The following is a 20,539-nucleotide window of genomic DNA, read 5'->3' on the forward strand; positions in this document are numbered from 1 at the left end:
TAGAATATAAAGTTTAGTGGTGTTTGCCTAAACTATATATATAATATGGCTTAGGGAACTTTTATTTACGTCTATAGAACATTGGGGATGCTTCCTCCATTTAGGAATGTATGTGAAGGACACCTTTCGGTTTTGCCTTTGAAGAGGAAGCCCATGTTAAAGAAAATGTTAAAAGCCGTATATATTGAACCTTCCACTTCGGAATGGGTGTCGACCCAGGTATTAATACGCAAACCTGGCGGAAATTTAACATGGTGTATTGGCTATCGAACTCTCAATACAGTTAGCAATAAGCACGTATATCCAATATCTATTATGGGGAAATGTTCAGTTAGCCTAGCGGGAAATAAATGATTTTCTAATATTAAATGTCAACTCCGCACATTTTGAAGATTAAAGTCACTTGTCAAATGTTTAAGTGATCTTTCATATAAAGGGATTAAAAACACCCAAAGGATACCATCATTGTTAGGTTCCCCTCTGAAATCGGATGGTCCTAAATGGTTATGGGTGGGTGAACCAGTGAAAGAATTCCCCAGAGGGACTATCGATTTATTCCCAACCTTATAGGCCTGTCTAATTATCTCATTAGATTTCAATACAATTTAAATATTAGACGAATTAATCAAACATACCGTGGGGAAATCAGTATTTCAATGTCAAGTGCGACCAAAAACTAAATGTTCACTTAATATAATCCCATTATATAACATAATGACCTATCCAATGCACGAGTTAGACGAGTAGTCCTGAGAAAACCCACGAGGTTGGACAGGTGACCCTACAAGAGGTAAATCAAAACCACGCCACCTGACGTAATTACAGACCTTATGGTTTTACGCACACGCATTAAACCACTGAACAACCAAACCAGTATATGGGATACTTTAGTGTCATTTAGCTTTTTTCTAGTTGCTATTGAGATATTCTCATCACCTAACCCTTATCCGCCCCCCACCTCCAACTAATATAAAACATTCGTGTAATCAGTCAATAATCACTCTCCATTATCTTAGATAATTTAAACCAGGTAAAGCTACATCAGCGATGGGGGATTTCACATCGGTAAACGTAAAATACCATATTTTGCAGAGTAACGTGGTCAATTAAGAAAAGCAAGAAATGTCATATTTTCGGCCCCATCTCTTTAATGTCCCACCTGTCCACATGTTGCGAAACATGTTGCACTTATTGCATGAGGTGAAGGGTACAAATGTCGAAATACGACAACAAATGGAGAAATAAGATTTAAGGACTGAAATAAGAACTAAGAATACTGCATAAAGAGCTGTTTGGTCTTCCATACGGGGGAGGGGGAACGTTCTTAAAGTTCAAATTAAACTGGCAATCATGTCCTTAATTTGATACATTTTCGTCTTCAATTGACCTTCGATGATCCTACCTCTTTATCTCCCCCTGTATAAATAATATCACCCAAATTTCTATCAAATTTAGCATTTAACGGAATCACAGTATTGACACGAGTAAACCACTCTAACCTTTCTACAACTTCCAAAATATCAATGGAGCAGACCATTGTTAGCAATAGGGGGACTGGGACACGTTTACAATATATTTATATCAAAATAAACACAATAGTTCTATGGATAACAATTACTGTATTTCTATTAATGTTGGGGTTCAACAAGGATTCTCTTGTCGTTATTATAATTGTGGTCAATTACTAAATGCCATTCAACCAGTATATTAATGTCAGTTGAACTCTGTGTAATGAAGCTGTTATGTTTGTATCTGTCTAGAATAAACCTTCTAGGGATCTTTAACATGGTAAGTTGTTCCCATGGTGGCTGTCATCACTGTAACATGGTAAATTTGTTCGCATTGTGGCTGTCATCACGGTAACATGGTAAGTTGTTCCCATGGTGGCTGTCATCACTGTAACATGGTAAGTTTATTCCCATGGTGGATGTCATCACTGTAAAGATATAATTATTATTATTGTGGTGGTCCTTATAGTTATTAGAAAGATTTATTTCGGTGACTAGTGCCTCTATAAGTAGGGATCAACGCCCCCGATATAGGTGAGTATGACAGTGTTCTGCATAACTGCGACCGATTTTTAATCTCACTCCTGCTGTTATTGGGTCATGTTATTGTCGAGTTGGTCCAGAGTTTTCCATTAGGAACCATGCGATTCTCCCTGACAGTGTGCCAGAGTGTCTGAAAATTTGTTTCATGGCCGATGGCATGCGGTAAGTAGGCTCTTTTTTTATTAATGAAGTTTTTTTTTATTGAAATGTTTATATACGCGCATGTACCCTCAATGTTTTACCTACAATCATGATATCCCAGTGGAAAGTGGCAATTCAGGGCGTAACTCCATCACAATGTGGGTACACACCAATTTAACTGACGTTGACAAATAATTAAAATAAAATCAAATGGGGTTTAACGTCCTACTGTTCTGGTCTGAGCTGGACTAATGAAGACGGGCATACGCCATACAGTGTGCTATATCGAATTCCAACTGTCAAGGGATCTTTTACGTGCACGCCAATAGGTACACGGGACCTCGGGTTTTCGTGTTGATATTTTTGGATATCAAAAATACGAATAGGAGATTTTATTTGTCACCCAATCCCTTCTGACATGCACAAATAAAATATAATTCTTTGCTATAGATTTCACTTTAACTGAACCTGATTTTTTTTACGGCGTAGTGATAGATCAATTTTTGACAGCAATTCAATAATTGCAAAGTCCTTTATACTGACCTTGTGTTTCCATCAAGGTCAATTAAATAGAAATAGTTCATTTGTATTAACAAAAAGTTACTTTTAATAAAAACTGAACTGTTCTTTGAAAATATAAAAAAGTAGTTCCTTTTAACTGACCAATCAAATTCATGTAGATTATGAAATTTATCACACAAGCGATATCTACTGTAGAATGTATTATTGGGTGAAATGAAGTATTACAGTGGTGTTATTATACCTTGTATTATACAGTTTCAGGTTACTAGTATTATAGTGGTGTTATTTTACCTTGTATTATACAGTTTCAGGTTACTAGTATTATAGTGGTGTTATTTTTCATACCTGGTTGGATATCAGTTTTATATGGTGTTGAAGTTGATGTAGCGGGTAAGTTAAAACTATTATTAGCCGTGGAGGATTATATATTATGTGCAATTTGTTTTCTTATGTCTTATGTATTAATTATAGTTTATTACCATGTAATAAAGAGTGTGTACAGCCAGTCCAATGTAATAACTATGGCTTATATTGCAGTACCATGTAATAAAGCGTATACACAGGGAGTTCAATGTAATATATTTTAGTATCATGTAATAAAACGTGTTTACACGTAGTTAAATGTATTGACTATTGTTTATATTTTAGTACCATGTAATAAAACCTGTTTACACGGCGGTCATTGTGTTATAACTCCAGATTCATCTTGTTTAGGTTCAGGTTTTAAACAAATATGTAACTGTCCACCATCTTACACGGGTGAATTCTGTGAGAATTTCCTAATCAAAGGTGAGTTGAGATACCATTTCAGCGGTTGTCTTAAAGAGTCTACGGGTCACTCGACTGGCGATTCTCGTTCTTCTTGGTGGATACAATTCACAGCCAATATTGAATATAGACTGGGGTGGAGGTAACGGGTCCAACACAGATCACGAGAGCTGTTGACGAAGCATATACGAAACAAGGACTTGGGTCGACTGTGTTTTGTTTTCTCCAGGATCCCCGGTTACCTGCTAAAGATTCAGACGTGAAACGAAGTAATATAGTAATAAATGAGCGATTTTTGTATTTAATTCCTTCAGGATTCCATGTTACCTGCCAATGATAAAGATCCAAGTGTGAAACGAAGTAATATAGTAATAGATGATCTTGTTATTAATTATAGTGGAATGTGATAAAATCTGTGAGAATGGCGGTAGATGTGTGGTTAATTTTACAAATGAAGGATGTAAATCTTTCTTGACGACTTGTGTTTGTCCCCTGAACTACTATGGAGATTTGTGCGAAACTTTTCGCGCTGATCGTAAGTATAAGATGACAGTCTTACAAATTCACTAGTTAAAATTCAACACCTGTCAAACGTAGGCCTATACATATGTCCCCATCGAGATATCCACTAATCTGCCAAATACAGAACTATACATGATACACCGTCGTGATGGCACCAAGCCCTGTATCCACTAGTGTTAGTAATGGTGTTATTCTTGGTATCAGACAAATGTAGGCCTATAAATGAAGACGAGGAACTAATTACAATTTCCCTGAACACCTACAAAAATGCTGCATGGGAATGCGCTAATGTTTTATACAAGTTTACGGTGGGTTTTTTTCGATTTTTATCCTACAGCTATATGTGATCCTCCATGTACAGCGGGTCAAGGTGAATGTGTTGTCCTACGAAATTCACAGTTAGCACCTCACTTGACTGATGGAACCTACTGTAACTGTTCAATGTCGGCTACCAGATATCACTATGGAAACCAATGTCAGCATCTTCAACAAAAAGGTAAGGCTTTCTGGTTGAACGCGCCAACCTTGCAAGTGCTTTGGCTTACTGAATGGTTTTGTCTAATGGCTATGATCAAATTCTTCCGATTTCCTTTAAAAACACAATTATAGTTTTTATTCGTCTATTACGATTGGTAATTACGGAACTCGCCAACATAGTCTGTAGTTATACATGTACTAATATTATAATGATACTTACCCTGGGTACAAGATCAAAGGTTTGCTTCATTGTTCAGTCAAATCTTGCCAATTACACACGATTGAATTGAATTATTTGGAAGATTTAAAGGGTGTTATGATTCTCGGTTTTTATTGATCTCACATTCAAGTAGTTCTTGTGTGTCTGAAGAATAACTGCCATCATTATAATAGGAGAAGAGAGAGTGAGATAGAAATGGCATTTAACATCCATTTAACACAAACGGAGTCATTTCGGGACTAACATATTGTTCATTTAGTTTCAATTATTCGCCAACTAGAGTGTGGGCTTTTTAGAAGTGGGAGGAAACCGTAGGACCCAGAGAAAACCCACGCACGATACTTGACTCAATGACAGACCTTATGTTCAAACGCACACGCGTTAAACCACAAGACCCCTCATTACCACTTTATAATAAAGGGGTATTAGGTTAAAATTATTATCGTGGAGGAAACCTATAACCCATGATCTACCTTGTCTTATATGTTTTTTACCACAGGGACTTGTAATCCACCATGTCGTAATGGAGGGGAATGTAATTACAAGGGTAGGTGTATTTGTCCACAACGACCAAATTCAGACTCTCCTTACGAAAGCTTCGAGGGTTGCAGGGAATTTGATCCAGGTCTGTATACTATATTGACATGTTCACAATATGTGCTGGTCTCCAATAGTCACCAGGGAAACATAGTTATTGTACATTATTAGTAATTGCAGGAGGACAGCACCACACATAACTAATTACCGTCGCATCTTTTGAATTAACCTCTGCGAGCTACGTGACACCTGAAATGGAAAATGGTATACGATGTTCTGACAGCATGATTGTCAACCTTTACCTGTAAATTTACATTAATAGTTTGTTTTACAGTATGTGAAATGAAATGAAATGAAATGGGGTTTAACGTCCTACTGTTTTTTATAGTATGTAATCCTGGTTGTCAGAATGGTGGAACATGTTTTAGAGGTATCTGTGAATGCGTAATTACAGAACAAGGGTACTATAACGGCCCGGTATGTGAACAATTTATAGAAAAGAGTAAGTATAAGATTTTACATCAAAAGTCGAAATTTTAGATTTTATTTTTCAAACTTGTTAGAATTCGGGAGAATCTGAAAAAATATTTCTATCATGATGGATGTGAAGAATTGTTGTCATAAGGGGAAGAATCCTATTTTTCACTCCTCCAAAATATACCACTGACCATCATAGTAATTCGTTCTGAACATCCTAGTAATCCGTTATGGTAAGTCATATACCACTGACTATCCTAGTAATCTGTTATGGTAAATAATATACCATTGACTACCCTAGTAGTAATCCGTTATGGTAAATAATATACCACTGACTATCCTAGTAATCCGTTATGGTAAATAATATACCATTGACTACCCTAGTAGTAATCCGTTATGGTAAAAAATATACCATTGACTACCCTGGTAATCTGTTATGGTAAATAATATACCATTGACTACCCTAGTAGTAATCTGTTATGGTAAATAATATACCATTGACTACCCTGGTAATCTGTTATGGTAAATAATATACCATTGACTACCCTAGTAGTAATCCGTTATGGTAAATAATATACCACTGACTATCCTAGTAATCCGTTATGGTAAATAATATACCATTGACTACCCTAGTAGTAATCCGTTATGGTAAATAATATACCATTGACTACCCTGGTAATCTGTTATGGTAAATAATATACCATTGACTACCCTAGTAGTAATCCGTTATGGTAAATAATATACCATTGACTACCCTGGTAATCTGTTATGGTAAATAATATACCATTGACTACCCTAGTAGTAATCCGTTATGGTAAAAAAATATACCATTGACTACCCTGGTAATCTGTTATGGTAAATAATATATCATTGACTATCCTAGTTATCTGTTATGGCAATTAATATATCACTGACTATCCTAGTAACCTATTATGGTAAACAATATACCACTGACTATCCAAGTGATCAGGTTTGGTAGGGGCAGCCCTATTGTAGCCTTCAACCCTGAGCAGACAGACAAACGACAGTCACAAAGACTAGAATAGATAATAAATTAGTTTGGTACTTAAATAAATCTTTCACCCTTCACCTCTGCACTTGTTCCGATGTTTTGCCGATCTTATCGAGAATGCTTGTTAGCTATAATATAAGTGTTATAAGATGTTCCGAACCGTTAAGGTGTAAATTTGCAAGACAGACACTGGTATTTTAATCTGTATATATATATACCGTGATATTATTTGTACAGTATGTAATCCTGCCTGTCAGAATGGTGGAACATGTAGAAGAGGTTTCTGTCGCTGTAAACAAAACAATTTATGGGAATATTACGGATCTGCATGTGAACAGTTTCAAGACTACAGTGAGTAGGATATTACTTGTATAAAAATCTGATTAATATAATCACATAATCATCGACAGATAGTCAACATTGCTGCATATTCCTGAAGCAATGGTCCTAGATATCCTACTCTAGCTATTGCAAAACGTTGAGTTTTTGACTGCGTTTGACAGTGTGGCTATTTTATCGTCTACTACACGAGCCTTTAATTTTATGATTTTCCCGCAGACATGTTTTGTTGTGTTATTTAGAAGATTATCGGCAAGTCTATTTGAGTAATTACTGTCCAATTTCAAAGACCTGAGAGCTCTGGTGCGTCACCGTATGTCGGAAAGCTATCAAGAGCGGGGGGGGGGGGTATTTTCTTGACGTATATTATGCCAAAATATGGATGCGGTTCTGTACTGTCTTATGTGATTGTTCCAACAATATGTCATGAGTAGGCCTACAATTGTTGGAAGTCGTAGTTCGATTTCGTGTTTTCAAACAAAATACATAAGGTGTCAGCCCGTCTCTTTGATCTGGGATTTTCCCTAAAGGATTGTAAAATGCTGCTAAAACCCTGACATAATGATTCCCAGCGTTTACGTTTGCAAGTATTTTGGAAAGCCTCGTTTATCACACAATTATTTCGTCTGCCCTATTTGGATACTCTGGTGATAATCGCATTTTTTGACGTAATGTAGTCGTGATTGTGATTATACAGCTTTACGTTCACGTATTTAAAGCTCCGGTTAATCCCGATTGATTTGTTTCGCTGCAATCGATTGGTTGTTAACCTGCACGTTAACCAGTCATGATTTGTTACGTTGCAATCGATTGGTTGTTAACCTGCACGTTAACCAGTCATGATTTGTTACGTTGCAATCGATTGGTTGTTAACCTACACGTTAACCAGTCATGATTTGAAGAGAGAGAGAGAGAGAAATGGGGTTTAACGTCCACTCGACACAAACTAGGTCATTTCGGGACTAACATATGGTTTAATTTTATTTCAATAATTCGCTTGCGCGTAGGGGTCTTTAGCAGTGGGAGGAAACCGGAGGTCATTTCGGGACTAACATATGGTTTAATTTTATTTCAATAATTCGCTTGCGCGTAGGGGTCTTTAGCAGTGGGAGGAAACCGGAGGTCCCGGAGAAAACCCACGAGGTTGGACAGGCGACCCTACTCCTTGTCACGTACAACCAGGGATTCGAAACCACGCCAGTCGACTCAATGACAGACTTTATGATACAGCGCGTGCACGCTAACCATTCAGCCATCCAACCCCCCGTCATGATTTGGAAGATAAATCAATCTAACAGTGTTTGAGTGGGATTATATCTAATCAAATGAAACAATGCTAGGAGTTAGGAATTGCTGGGATTTGGGAGATATTATTTTCGGACCTTCAAAACATTAAACCATGACAACCTTTACAGAAAGTCCAGACATCGAAACATCTGTTTGGTGCGTCTTCTGCTGTTGACTGTAAGTAGCAAATGAAATCAAATGAAATATTTTTTAATGGCGCCAGACATATGGAGAAATTTTCAAGACGGACTAAATAGAATCACTATATATTAAGTTTATTTCAAAATTTAAAGTTACAATTTCATATTTTCTAAGAAAGTCAAAACATATTATATGTCTTTTGCTCAATAGGTTGTCAACTCACTATTATACGATCATAGGTTATCTTGCTCACATTTAAAAATCTTCACACCGGAAATAATAACACAATTACCTCCCTTGTTTTCCTATTCCCCACCATGGAATAGCTATCTTCAAACGTTTCAATTTGAAGTTGAAAATGATAGTTTTGCGAATTTCTCAACTGGCAATAGTGAATTATAGGATTAATAGGATTATTCTTTAACATGCTAGGACTGTTTATAGATACCATCTATTTTAGGGCTTTATTTTAATACATTTTAAAAATATAACTTAAAAATATGAAATTGTAAATTTAAAATAAAAAATTACATTTCTGAAAATCAATGAAATCATATAACATATCACAGTAAATGAATTCAAATTACATCAAAAAAACTAATTTAAAATATAATTATTTACAATAAAAATTGATAGTAAAAATCTCTTTTAAAATTTATAGTAAAAGTTTCTTTTAAAATTTATAGTAAAAGTTTCTTTTAAAATATAAAGTAAAAGTCTCTTTTAAAATTTATAGTAAAAATCTCTTTTAAAATTTATAGTAAAAATCTCTTTTAAAATTTATAGTAAAAGTCTCTTTTAAAATTTATTGTAAAAGTCTCTTTTAGAAAGTCTAGCAGTTTGTCATATAAACCCGGTTGTGCAAAGATTGGCAACGGTAATGTATTTCGATTATCCTTAAAATACTCGTACTCGGATTAAAATGTGCTTAACAGCCCCATTCCTTCTGTTCCACCTACAGGAGTTTGACCGGCGCTCGTGTATAAAATGATAGATTGGGGGTTAAAAATCAGAAAATGGTAATAGAAAGTTTGATATCGGAAGATCTAAAGGTATGCTAAGTCTGTCTGGTCTTTCCCTTTAATATCAACATGACTGGGGTGCCAGCAAAAGACAATGTTCTTGCCGTAAACTGGTGTGATAGTAGAAGACAATAAACATCTGCTGTTTTTTGTTTATTGCTCGAAGTGGGGGACAAAGGATCGGTAAATATGGCCTGTTTTAAAGATGGAGAGGACTGAATGAACCCCAATGCCTGCAAAATGATCTGGAGCTCAACATTAAATATGGAAGAAGCAGGTGGAAGTCTGACAGAGGTGATTCCAGAAGACGTGACAGTGGCTGAAGCTACTCGATCCCCATCTTTGTAACCAGATGTGTAAATGGGAACCTAATCACCATGATTAGACCTTAAATCGCGAAAAGAGACTGAAAAATCGTGGAACTATTATCGTTTTTTGGTAGATCTAAGTCGATCTTGGGGGTACATATAGCCGATGGCGGTGTCGCAAAGAAAGGGGTATTCGCAATACTTTCATGACTGATGCCAGCCTCAGACAAAAGGGGATGAACGCGAATACCGAATGATGGAACAACGTTAGTTTCAGCAAATATGAGGATGGTGTGCCTCGACGTATCAACCGTGCACTGGGTATGTACGGAATGCTCATAAACTGATTCCAAGTCCTTGGTTGTGTATGGTGTTCAATTCTTTGTGATAAGTTTCGCGGGCCAACCAATACACAATACACCCATAATCAAGTTTTAATCTTATTAATGCTCGATATGATCCGAGCAAGACCTTACGGTCTGCTCCACCGTCAGTATTTGACAAGACTCTCAATATGTTGATGACTTTCAGACATTTCTGCTTGAGGGTTTTTATATGGGGGGATAATTTATTATTAAATATCAAACCAAGAATTACGTTTCATCTACAACTTGAATGGGATTACCATTCAGTGTAAGCTCCGGGTCAGGATGCAAACCTTTCTATCGCCAAAAGTGCATACAAACAGTCTTGTATTTCGAAAATCGAAATCCATTGTCAGCTGCCCATCGTTGAATAGCATTCAACCAAAGTTGCAACTGGCATTCGATTGTTTGCATACGTGTCGATCTGTAACACATCTGAATGCCATCAACTTAAAGAGAACCGTCGACCACACGTCGCACATGATACCATATATAGCAACTAAATGTTGTTTCTGGATGAAAGCATCCCTGACAAACGTTTAAAATCTAACGAAAGGGCTCCTTTGGAACCGAAATCCACATTGGAAGGTTGCAATGAGGTTGTTGGACCCAAGGTACCAAACAAGTATTCGATTGATCACACTCTGCATGGTTTTACACATGCAGGTAGATAAAGCGATCGGACGCTAATTGGTAGGATCCGTAGGGAGACTTTGGATAACGTCGCTAATACCACAAAACTGTAAGGGCGCGATCTTAATCCTACTATTAGTAACAACTGAAACAAATGCTTTTTATAGCACTACGTTTGAATGTCAAATATTTGCACGTGAGATCTGACTTGAAGATGCCTTGTGTGATTTGATTATATATTTGGACTAGAACATATACATACATATTTAATAGGGAGCTTAAAATCCCCCTCAAAACATTTTATTCGCTAGAAAACTACCCCATGATGTACAAATCTATTTTAAGACGCCGTGATTGTCACGTGACGTGATTGAGAGGATGATACAATTTGAGCTTGTATTGTCGTTTTCGCTGTTCATTTAAGATAAAATTTCGAAGCCTAATTTACCCTCTGCCAACAGTTAGTGACCCACTTATACAAATTTTTCTTTGGAATGTTGCACCATTATAATAAATGTCCATTTCTATAGCGCCACAATTCCACAAAAAAAGTTTCTTGTAGCACTTTATATAACATATTTACTGGAAGAGTCTTTGGCTCTCAGGGATCACGGTGGCTAAGTGGGTAAGACGCTGGCTCGCTAGCCTGGAGGTCGGGTGTTCGATCCCTGCATTGTCCGAGAACGTTCATCCACATTTTCCGGCGTGCTTCCCCCTTGTCAGTGATGCAAGACGGGAGCCTGACAAGGGCAGCCGTCTAGTCGTTTAGATGGGGCGAAAAATCGAGGTCCCTTGTATACATTGGCGTGCACGTAAAAGATCCCTTGACAGATGTAATAGTAGGCCGTAGTGTATGGCGTATGCCCGTATTCATTAGTCCAGTTCGAAGCAGAATAGTAGGAAGTTAAACCCCATTTCATTTCATATCATTTCTTTGACTCTCAGCTACAACTTGATTTTTTAAATGAGTTTTTAAATGTTTCTTGAATGACGATAAAGATGTGCATTGACGTAGGTTAATAGGTAACGAGATCCATGTTTTATTAGTAGCTATACTTCAACCGAACAATAACCAAAAGACACCCTGCAACTTGGTATAGGGGGATCACGTGGCTAAGTGGGTAAGACGCTTGCTCGATAGCCTGGAGGTAGGGTGTTCGATCTCTGCATTGACCGAGAAAGTTCATCCCGTTTTTCCGGCGTGGTTTCCCCTTGTCAGTGATTCAAGATGCAGGACCTGACATGGACAGCTGTCTAGTCGTTCGGATGGGACGAAAAACCGAGGTCCCGTGTACACATTGGCGTGCACGTAAAAGATCCCTTGGCCGCTGCCCGGGTAAACTTTCCCTCATAGCACACTGTATGGCGTATGGCCGTCTTCATTAGCCCAGGTTAGGAGCAGAACAGTAGGACGTTAAACCCCATTTCATAATGGTATAATCAGTTGACTGAGAGATTTCGATCGCAGATCGTTTGATGTAAGGTGCGATTCTATAAGATCACAAAGATATCTAGGAGGGGTATCATTTACACATTTGAAAGTCAGGGTAAGGAATTTAAAATCCAATTGGGCAGAAACAGGGACCCAGTGGAAAGCGTTTGGATGGTGTTGTGATTGATTTAGGTGATTGGGTCACCATCCTGACAGACGCTGAAGTTGGCTTTGCGAATGATCTAAAAGGAGGCCGTTGCAGTAGTCTAGACGCGACAGAATTAAGGACCGGTCCAGGGATGATTTTTCTCAAATGAAACAAAACATCGTAGATATGGTAATTGACAATCAAGGCTACCTACACCAAATCTTTTCTATTCCTTAAACACTGATAATTTCGCCCAGAAAAAATTAATTTGATGAAAATTTTCAATATATTCACTCGCAGTATCTATTTTTAAACTATTGTAGTACGAATCGTCAACTCTGTATCTAAACAAAAATGATTCATCTAAAGCGGTGGACACACTAGCAGAATGTTTCGGCCGAATAAATCAGTGTCGAAAATCGCCTAGTGCGTCCACTGTCATTCGGCCGAATGATTATCTCAAATCAAACATGTTTTATATATATATTCGGCCGAATTTTGATTCGGTCGTATAATATTCGCCCAGTGTGTCTGCTTCGCCAAAGCATTTGCCCGAATGTAGAATTCATTACCCAATCACCACTCATCATCCACTCGTATCGAGAAGTCACGTGATTGAAGACATGGTCGCCGTCATGTTTAATCATGTGACCTGAAAGGTGACGCAATCGACTGGTGAATCGGGCGAAGCATTCGCCTAGTGAGTCCACCCATTCGACCGAACAAAATTCGGCGCCGATTAATTCGACCAAACGATTCGGCCGAATGATTCGGCTAATGTGTCCACCGCTTTAAAGAAGACCAAATATATTTAATCCGTGTTGTTGTCTCTGTGTTTGGAATTAAATGTTTAGCTTTCAGGATTAACGACATTGTTCTGGCTTGGTGTCAAGATTTGTAAAATTGGGTCAAAATTAGGTTAATTCCTCGTAATAGTTGGGTATTTACAATTATAGGGAGATGTAGTCCCCCTTGTGAAGATGACAGTGTGTGTCAGTATAGTTTTTGTCGATGCATCTCAAATGCTAGCCAGTATATATCTGGTTCCGGTTGTTCTAATGTGATAGGTATTGTAAACTTTATTTAATTTTAATCTATTATCTGTTGATTAGCTGGTGACTTCATGATAATGATAACGTTTATTAATAGAGAGGCCGAGAAGTGAGGTTTATCGTCCACTACGTAATTTCAGGACTAATATGGGGTTCAATTGTATTGGTTGATTCGCTTGAGCGTAGGAGTCTTTAGCAGCGGGGGGGGGGGGGCGAACAAAGCCCACGAGATTGAACAGGCGAACCTACACGTTGTCAAGTACAGTTGTGAGTCGAAACTACGCCGCTTGGCTCAATGACAGATCTTATGAGCTATAGCGCACGCCGGCCCCCTTCACCTCTTTGTCGTGAAATAATCGTATAATCGTAGGTTTGAATAGTGCAGTCTGCTATTTTAGGTTTAACAGAGTTTATATATATTTATGCTGGACTGTTCCCCAAGATCTTGTATCATGGGAACCTATACAGCCGGCAGAACATATTACCGCTTACATTCAAGTACAGAATTTAAAGGGTCATGTCACACATGTTGTATAACTTGTAATTTCATTTTACCAGAATGCGTGGGTGGCTGTTTAAATGGAGGTACATGTGATTATGGAGGTAAATGTAGATGCCTAAAGGAATACACAGGTTTCAACTGTGAAACATATACAGGTAAATTATGTATTTTGTCAAATCCAGTATCTAATTAGCTATATCAATATACAATAAGCCAGAACAGCAGAAATTATAGAAAACATGGTAACACATGGTTTATTACAGTGTAAAACAACAATCACAAACATGGTAACACATGGTTTATTACAGTGTAAAACAACAGTCACAAACATGGTAACACATGGTTTATTACAGTGTAAAACAACAATCACAAGCATGGTAACACATGGTTTATTACAGTGTAAAACAACAATCACAAACATGGTAACACATGGTTTATTACAGTGTAAAACAATAATAACGGACTTGTTATAGTAACACATTCAAATTATACAAATTGGTTTTAAACAACAATAACGGACTTGTTATAGTAACACATTCAAATTATACAAATTGGTTTTATACAGGGTGTCCATGTCTGAATAACGGACGGTGCGTTGATGACGAATGTCACTGTGTAGCAAATGAAACTGGAACGTTCAATGAAGACCTTTGTAGTAACTTCATCTTTCATTGTAAGTTATCTTATTCTATGTATCAGGTTATTTGTAAAATGTTTCAACATTTAGAATTACCACAATTGTTAAGGTACAACCAACCAATTTTTGATATATTAAATTAGATTCTGAATAACATTTGTGTAATGATATGTTGATGTATAGTAACATGAAATAAGAATAGACGTCTTCTACATTCTGATCGTATTAGCATTCTACAAACTGTTTATCACTACTCATCCATAATCTAACAGAATAACAATGAGCTTAAAACATACCCCTGTTGTACGCCACAGCGAACCTCAAAATATTTAACAATGTAGCATCGATTATTATCTTCACCTTCAGACAATTCCTGTGATCTACAGAACTAAACATTTTAGCCAAGTAATCAAGGAGTGCAATTCATCTGGTTTGGAGCAGTTCAAGCAAAGTCCATAATCAAATATACAAATAACCCCAGACTCTTGTAATTGGGCAGTTTCGGATATTAATTTTCTATTAAGTTATTAAATCGTCGTCTTGGATGATCTCAGACCCAGTGTTTATTTCAATTGCTTCATTCCCCACTAAAGAAAAGTCAAAGCGACAATGCGTTAAGACTCCTTTAAATTATATTCTGATATTTTCGATCGTGAAATCTATGTTGTTCTGTTTGATAGTTCAGATGTTGTTTAATGTTGTTTAATTTTATCAACAGATCCATGTTACCCACCAGTTCTGAATGGTGGATTGTGTTCTGGTGGCAATATTTTTTGTCTCTACGACGATGTAGGATATTTCCATGGTGACCAATGTGAGAAGTACAGTTTAAAAAGTAATTGTAATAATTGTAGTCGATATTAAAGAGGGATAACCCTGTAAATTGTCATGGACAGAGTTCAATGTCGTAAATAGTTGATAGTTGATATGGAATGTCTTTCACACGCATGCGGCGCAATCTACAGCATTCTCGGCAACTCCAGTGATGTCGTTCCGTTCTATTCCACTAACCTCTGGGTCCATCCACGGGGTTTTCTCGAATTGTCTATCCATGTTCCTAACATTCTACGAACCAATCAAAATCAGTTTACATACCAGTCTTGGCGTCATTGTTTACGTTCACCCACGGCCCCCTTTAACTAGTAAACTACGTTACAATAACCCTTTTTGTAAAATGGTGATGAGCAAATTAACCACACTAGACTGCACATGTGTAGTGTTTAAAATCGATATGGATGTATATTGTATATCGATCATTTGTAGTCAGTTCGCGTTCGATAAATTTAGAATGAATTTCAAAAGTAAAACTATTCGTTGAGACCCAAGCGCACTGGTGTAGTAATACCGGACTTCTTTGTTGTGTTTCCTTTGTGATCGTAAATGTAACTACAGGTTAGTTCGTTCCTACAACTTTATTATAAAAACGGTTTGCGTCAATGTTTCTCGTTCTCATTAACTTGGCGTTAATGTCCTTCCCAAATATGGAATAAACATCCCCATACCCCAAAAAAACCGGGAGGAGAACATTACCTTACAGCTGTTGATTGGTATTCAATCTTCATATATACTTTCACTTTCACTTTGAAGTGTTGATTTGTTTGCACAATTTGTCACGATACTGTGAGTAACAGACTATAGGTTGCTCTCAATTCGAGCGGCACAGCTCACTTCAATCCGATGAAAGCAGTCGCCGAATTTTTCCACAAAATGGGAATTATATCGAATTCCAACTGGCAACAAATCTTTAACATGCACCTCAGGTGTTCGTCCCATCCGAACGAATAGACAGCTGTCGTTGTCAGCCCCCCCCCCCCGTCTTACACCACTGACAAGAGGAAACCACGTCGGAAAATCCCATTGAACGTTTTCGACCAATGGAGGGATCAAACGCGCGACCTCCTCTAGTCTAGCGAGCCAGCGCTTAGAGCATGCTCATGGATGGATTAAGCGCTATATAAATGTACATTATTATTATTATTATTACTTAACCACCGTGGCTCCTACCACCGAAACAATTACACATGGTGTGTATTTTAACAGAAAACATAGCAGATTATATTTTTTCTTATTTTACTTAGGTATAGTACATTTAAATTCTGGGAGAGAAAATGCGTTCATCACCGACAAAATTAGAGCCATTTATAAACTAGATACATCAGCCGTTGCAAATATTATTGCTTGTATTTAGATGCTGTTAACAAATCAGTTAACACCCGTACTGTATTCTAATTAACACCTGTACTGTCTTCTAATTAACACCTGTACTCTCTTCTAATTAACACCCGTACTGTATTCTAATTAACACGAGTACTGTATTCTAATTAACACATTTACTGTATTCTAATTAACATATGTACTGTATTCTAATTAACACCTGTATCAAATTATATTATGTAGACTGTGGCAGTAGTTGTTTAGAGCCAGAAGTGTGTTTAGAGGAGGGTTGTATCTGTCCATACAACTTAACAGAGCGTCACTTCACCTATACAAATGACAATGGCAGATGTAAAGGACAATATTATCTGTAAGTGAAAATAGGTATTTATAGCATTATTAGGAGTTCCGGGGTATGAGTGTAATTTTAATGGTGCGCTAACCCTTACCGCTTGTAAGCGAAAACAATGATCAATGATCCGTACCTTTTGAGAAATTGGTCTTCATGACGTCAATGGTGCTCACAACGCAGATAAGCCCTGATTCGGAATAAATAAATTCAAATAGGATTTCCTTCGTTCGTTCCTGGGGTTTTATGTCAACTTCCACCAAGGGTGATATCGTAGACAAGTGTTTCCTAAGGAACAGAATAGGCTTGATGCAGCTTTTTGGGGTAAGACACAGTGTCTATGTAGGGAAGCGCCTAAGATGAATATCACCCAAAGGAGAATCTTTACCATGGTAGATAAATTTAGGTTTGACTGTCAGTTGGGCCCTCCTAGGGTCCGCCACCTGTCCGACCTAGGTTATGTTCAGGGGTGCAAGCAGTGGTCTCCGGGCTAAGTGTTGGCCTTATGAAAAGAAACATGCTACTTGTTTTATCAACCAACTAGGTTAATTAAATGAAATGACATGTTTTTTTTCTGCACCAAATGGACTAATGCTACTCGAGGTATCTAATCCAATCCAAACTTCAGAGCTTTTCTTATCTGTACATGGAATCTCAGTTTCTCGTAATATTTATAGAACTAATTTTAATAGACCCAATTTATAACTAAATTGTTTAATTGTTTAATATCTTAATATTTCAGCTGAACCCAAAATTAAAATTAAACGACCAAACATTCACTGTGTTGTCTTATTTTTTTTATTGATGTTGATTAAGGACTCTGTGGTCCCGCCAACATACCAGCCTGGATGGCTTGGGTAATCTGTACTGGGCGTTTGTTTAAAGGGGCAGGGATCCTGGGTAATCAGTATTGGTTGTATAAAAGGACTAGGTTATCAGTACTGGTTGTTTATTTAAAGAGGTGGGGAATCCCCAGAGCTTTTGTTTTTATCCTATCTGACATCTGATTTTCTGTTGCGTTGGTAATTTACTCTTATCGATATCTTATGAGCCATGGGGTATTTTATGGCCCGACCGCGGTGCTACAGCCTACTCCTCCACCTCGGTTTTCATAGAATCAGCAGATAAGGTTACGTTAATATAAGCTACAAAATTACATATAACAAAATAAAAATAACCGCATGCATTAATTATTTAATGTATGATAAATGTTTAGTCCATGTATTCTACTGTCCTATAACAATTCACTCAACTAGACAGAGAAAACATAAAAGATGGTGATTGTCAGTAATTATTAATGACAGTTTAAAATTGGCATTGGATATGTCATATCAGTCTAGATGTCGCTAACGGTGTGGCCTGGGTACAGGACTGCTAATAAACTGACTTGAACCGAATATAGGAAACACAAATCATTGCGGAACAACTAAAAGACGACAATCATACGCAGAGAAAGACGACCCGATCAGACTGGATAGACAATCCACGACGGTTAAGTCGGATCTGGCTGTATTCACCTGGGCATTCAGAAGTTGGTAGTTTGTTGACGAATCACCTATTGCAAAATTTTCACATACGATCTTAACATATTCACCGGTTAACTTATCATTCAGCTCCATCATTAAATCAAGACTCTTGCTTCGACTTAACCAGTAGAGTTTCTCAAGTCCAATCCAACTATCGTGGTCGCTATCAGAAAAACCATCTCGATATTCTGTCCAGGTTCGATTCATTGTTATCGTGGGGTTAAAATGCAACAGAATCATGGTACGTCCACCCCAATCCATCCTGCACATCACGGTAAAAGATTGTGGAGCACCAGGTGGTAAGACTTCATACAATTTAAAACTTCCATCTTGATACATTTCTCTGTAGCCTTCACTACAATCTGCAAGGTACAAATTAAATTGGGTTTCCAGAGTTAGTGCGATCAGGATTATAGGCGTTGGGATTATTCGAATTAAGTATGATATGGGACAGTTTTTGTCTTTCTGTTCTGAACCAACATGGTAGATGAAGACTGGCACACCACAAGCGGACTGGAACACCACATGTAGTCTGGCACACCAGACCAGGGGGTGGGTGGGGCATTTCCGTCAATTCTCACAAAGTATGGTGTCTGTCCGTCTTGGTTATCCCCGATTGTGGACTACACCAGAAACGTCCCTTTAGAATGCCCCACACCTAGATGTTCAAGACATACGAGTACAGGGCAGCATTGGTTGCTACATGGGTGGTTTACCTTGATCGCTGGAGCAGGCGGGTCATTATGTGTCATTCCCCCCCCCCCCGAAAAAATTAGGAACAAGAATCCATACTCCCTTGACTGTTGAAAATTTGTGGAAAGTAAGATGCCCACCTCAAGCACACCTAAGCACAATGGTAAATCCGACAGTTTTCGTGAATTATGAGATAAACACCGACTGTTTAGAATTTATTGCTCATTATGCGATCTTAGTCTGCAACGACTAAACCAGGACGATTTTTTGGGTTTTTTTGGGTTTTTTTTGCTGTTTAGTAGTTGATAGATGTGTAGAGAATTTCACGTGCGATGACTATTTATAGACTCTAGCGCTGATTAGCCAGAATTCACTTCGAGATAAGCCATCGAAGCGTGTACATTCGCTGTGTCGAGTTCAACTTTCTGTAGGGAACATTTTCGCTCCACGGGTAACCCTAACATTGAAACTGTTAGCTGGATTAAGCTAAAGTTGGGAATATTAGCTTCATCATGATCTGTCTGTGTGTGGGGGGGGGGGTTAACGCGTGCGCGTTTGGTCACAAGGTCTGTCATTGAGTCAAGCGATGTGGTTTCGAATCCCCGCTTTTACGTGGAAAGGAGTAGGATCGCCTGTCCAACATCGTGGATTTTCTCCGGACTCTCCGGTTTCCTCCCACCGCTAAAGGCCCCCACGCGCAAGCAAATTATTTGAATAAAATTGACCCAAAGTTAGTCCCGAAATGACCTTGTTTGTGGCGAGTGGGTGTTAAAGTAATACAAATTGATATTTACCAGTCATTAATCTTTCACAGTATGTTCCAACATATCCACCATAACACACACAGTCATTATTAACTAATGTACCATTATTCAAACATTTCTATATCGCAATAAATAATCATTATTAACTAATGTACCATTATTCATACATTTCTATATCGTAATAAATAATTATTATTAACCAATGTATTATTATTCATACATTTCTATATCGTAATAAATAATTATTATTAACCAATGTATTATTATTCATACATTTCTTCATCGTAATAAATAATTATTATTAACCAATGTACCATTATTCATACATTTCTATATCGTAATAAATAATTATTATTAACCAATGTATTATTATTTATACATTTCTGTATCGCAATAAATAATCATTATTAACTAATGTACCATTATTCATACATTTCTACAACGTAATAAATAATCATTA

The 20,539-nt window shown here is 37.5% G+C and overlaps 1 protein-coding gene across 2 annotated transcripts; it reads left to right on the plus strand.

The window, feature by feature from the left end:
• The first annotated feature begins 1,727 nt into the window (after nt 1–1,727).
• Nucleotides 1,728–17,869, plus strand: LOC126817546 (fibropellin-1). Of its 2 annotated transcripts, XM_050544607.1 has the most exons (14): nt 1,728–1,788; nt 3,020–3,104; nt 3,363–3,503; nt 3,880–4,017; nt 4,342–4,500; nt 5,201–5,326; nt 5,627–5,740; nt 6,965–7,078; nt 13,359–13,469; nt 14,013–14,111; nt 14,522–14,629; nt 15,312–15,428; nt 16,991–17,117; nt 17,839–17,869. In XM_050544607.1, exons 1-14 carry the CDS (start codon nt 1,732–1,734, stop codon nt 17,840–17,842), a joined length of 1,500 nt encoding a protein of 499 aa, XP_050400564.1. In that variant the 5' UTR covers nt 1,728–1,731; the 3' UTR covers nt 17,843–17,869. The 2 variants fall into 2 exon arrangements, with proteins under 2 accessions (XP_050400564.1, XP_050400565.1); XM_050544608.2 differs by lacking the exon at nt 17,839–17,869 and having other exon boundaries at nt 1,779–1,867; nt 16,991–17,198.
• The last annotated feature ends 2,670 nt before the right edge of the window (nt 17,870–20,539 follow it).

Source organism: Patella vulgata, chromosome 4 (genome assembly GCF_932274485.2).
Source record: "Patella vulgata chromosome 4, xgPatVulg1.2, whole genome shotgun sequence".
NCBI classification, from domain to species: Eukaryota; Metazoa; Mollusca; class Gastropoda; family Patellidae; genus Patella; species Patella vulgata.

Coding starts and splice junctions, on each gene's coding strand:
- LOC126817546 (XM_050544607.1), top strand. CDS start 1,732: ATGAAGCTGTTATGTTTGTATCTGTCTAGAATAAACCTTCTAGGGATC. Junction 5,327..5,626: donor TTGCAGGGAATTTGATCCAG/GTCTGTATACTA, acceptor TGTTTTTTATAG/TATGTAATCCTGGTTGTCAG. Junction 14,630..15,311: donor TAGTAACTTCATCTTTCATT/GTAAGTTATCTT, acceptor TTTTATCAACAG/ATCCATGTTACCCACCAGTT.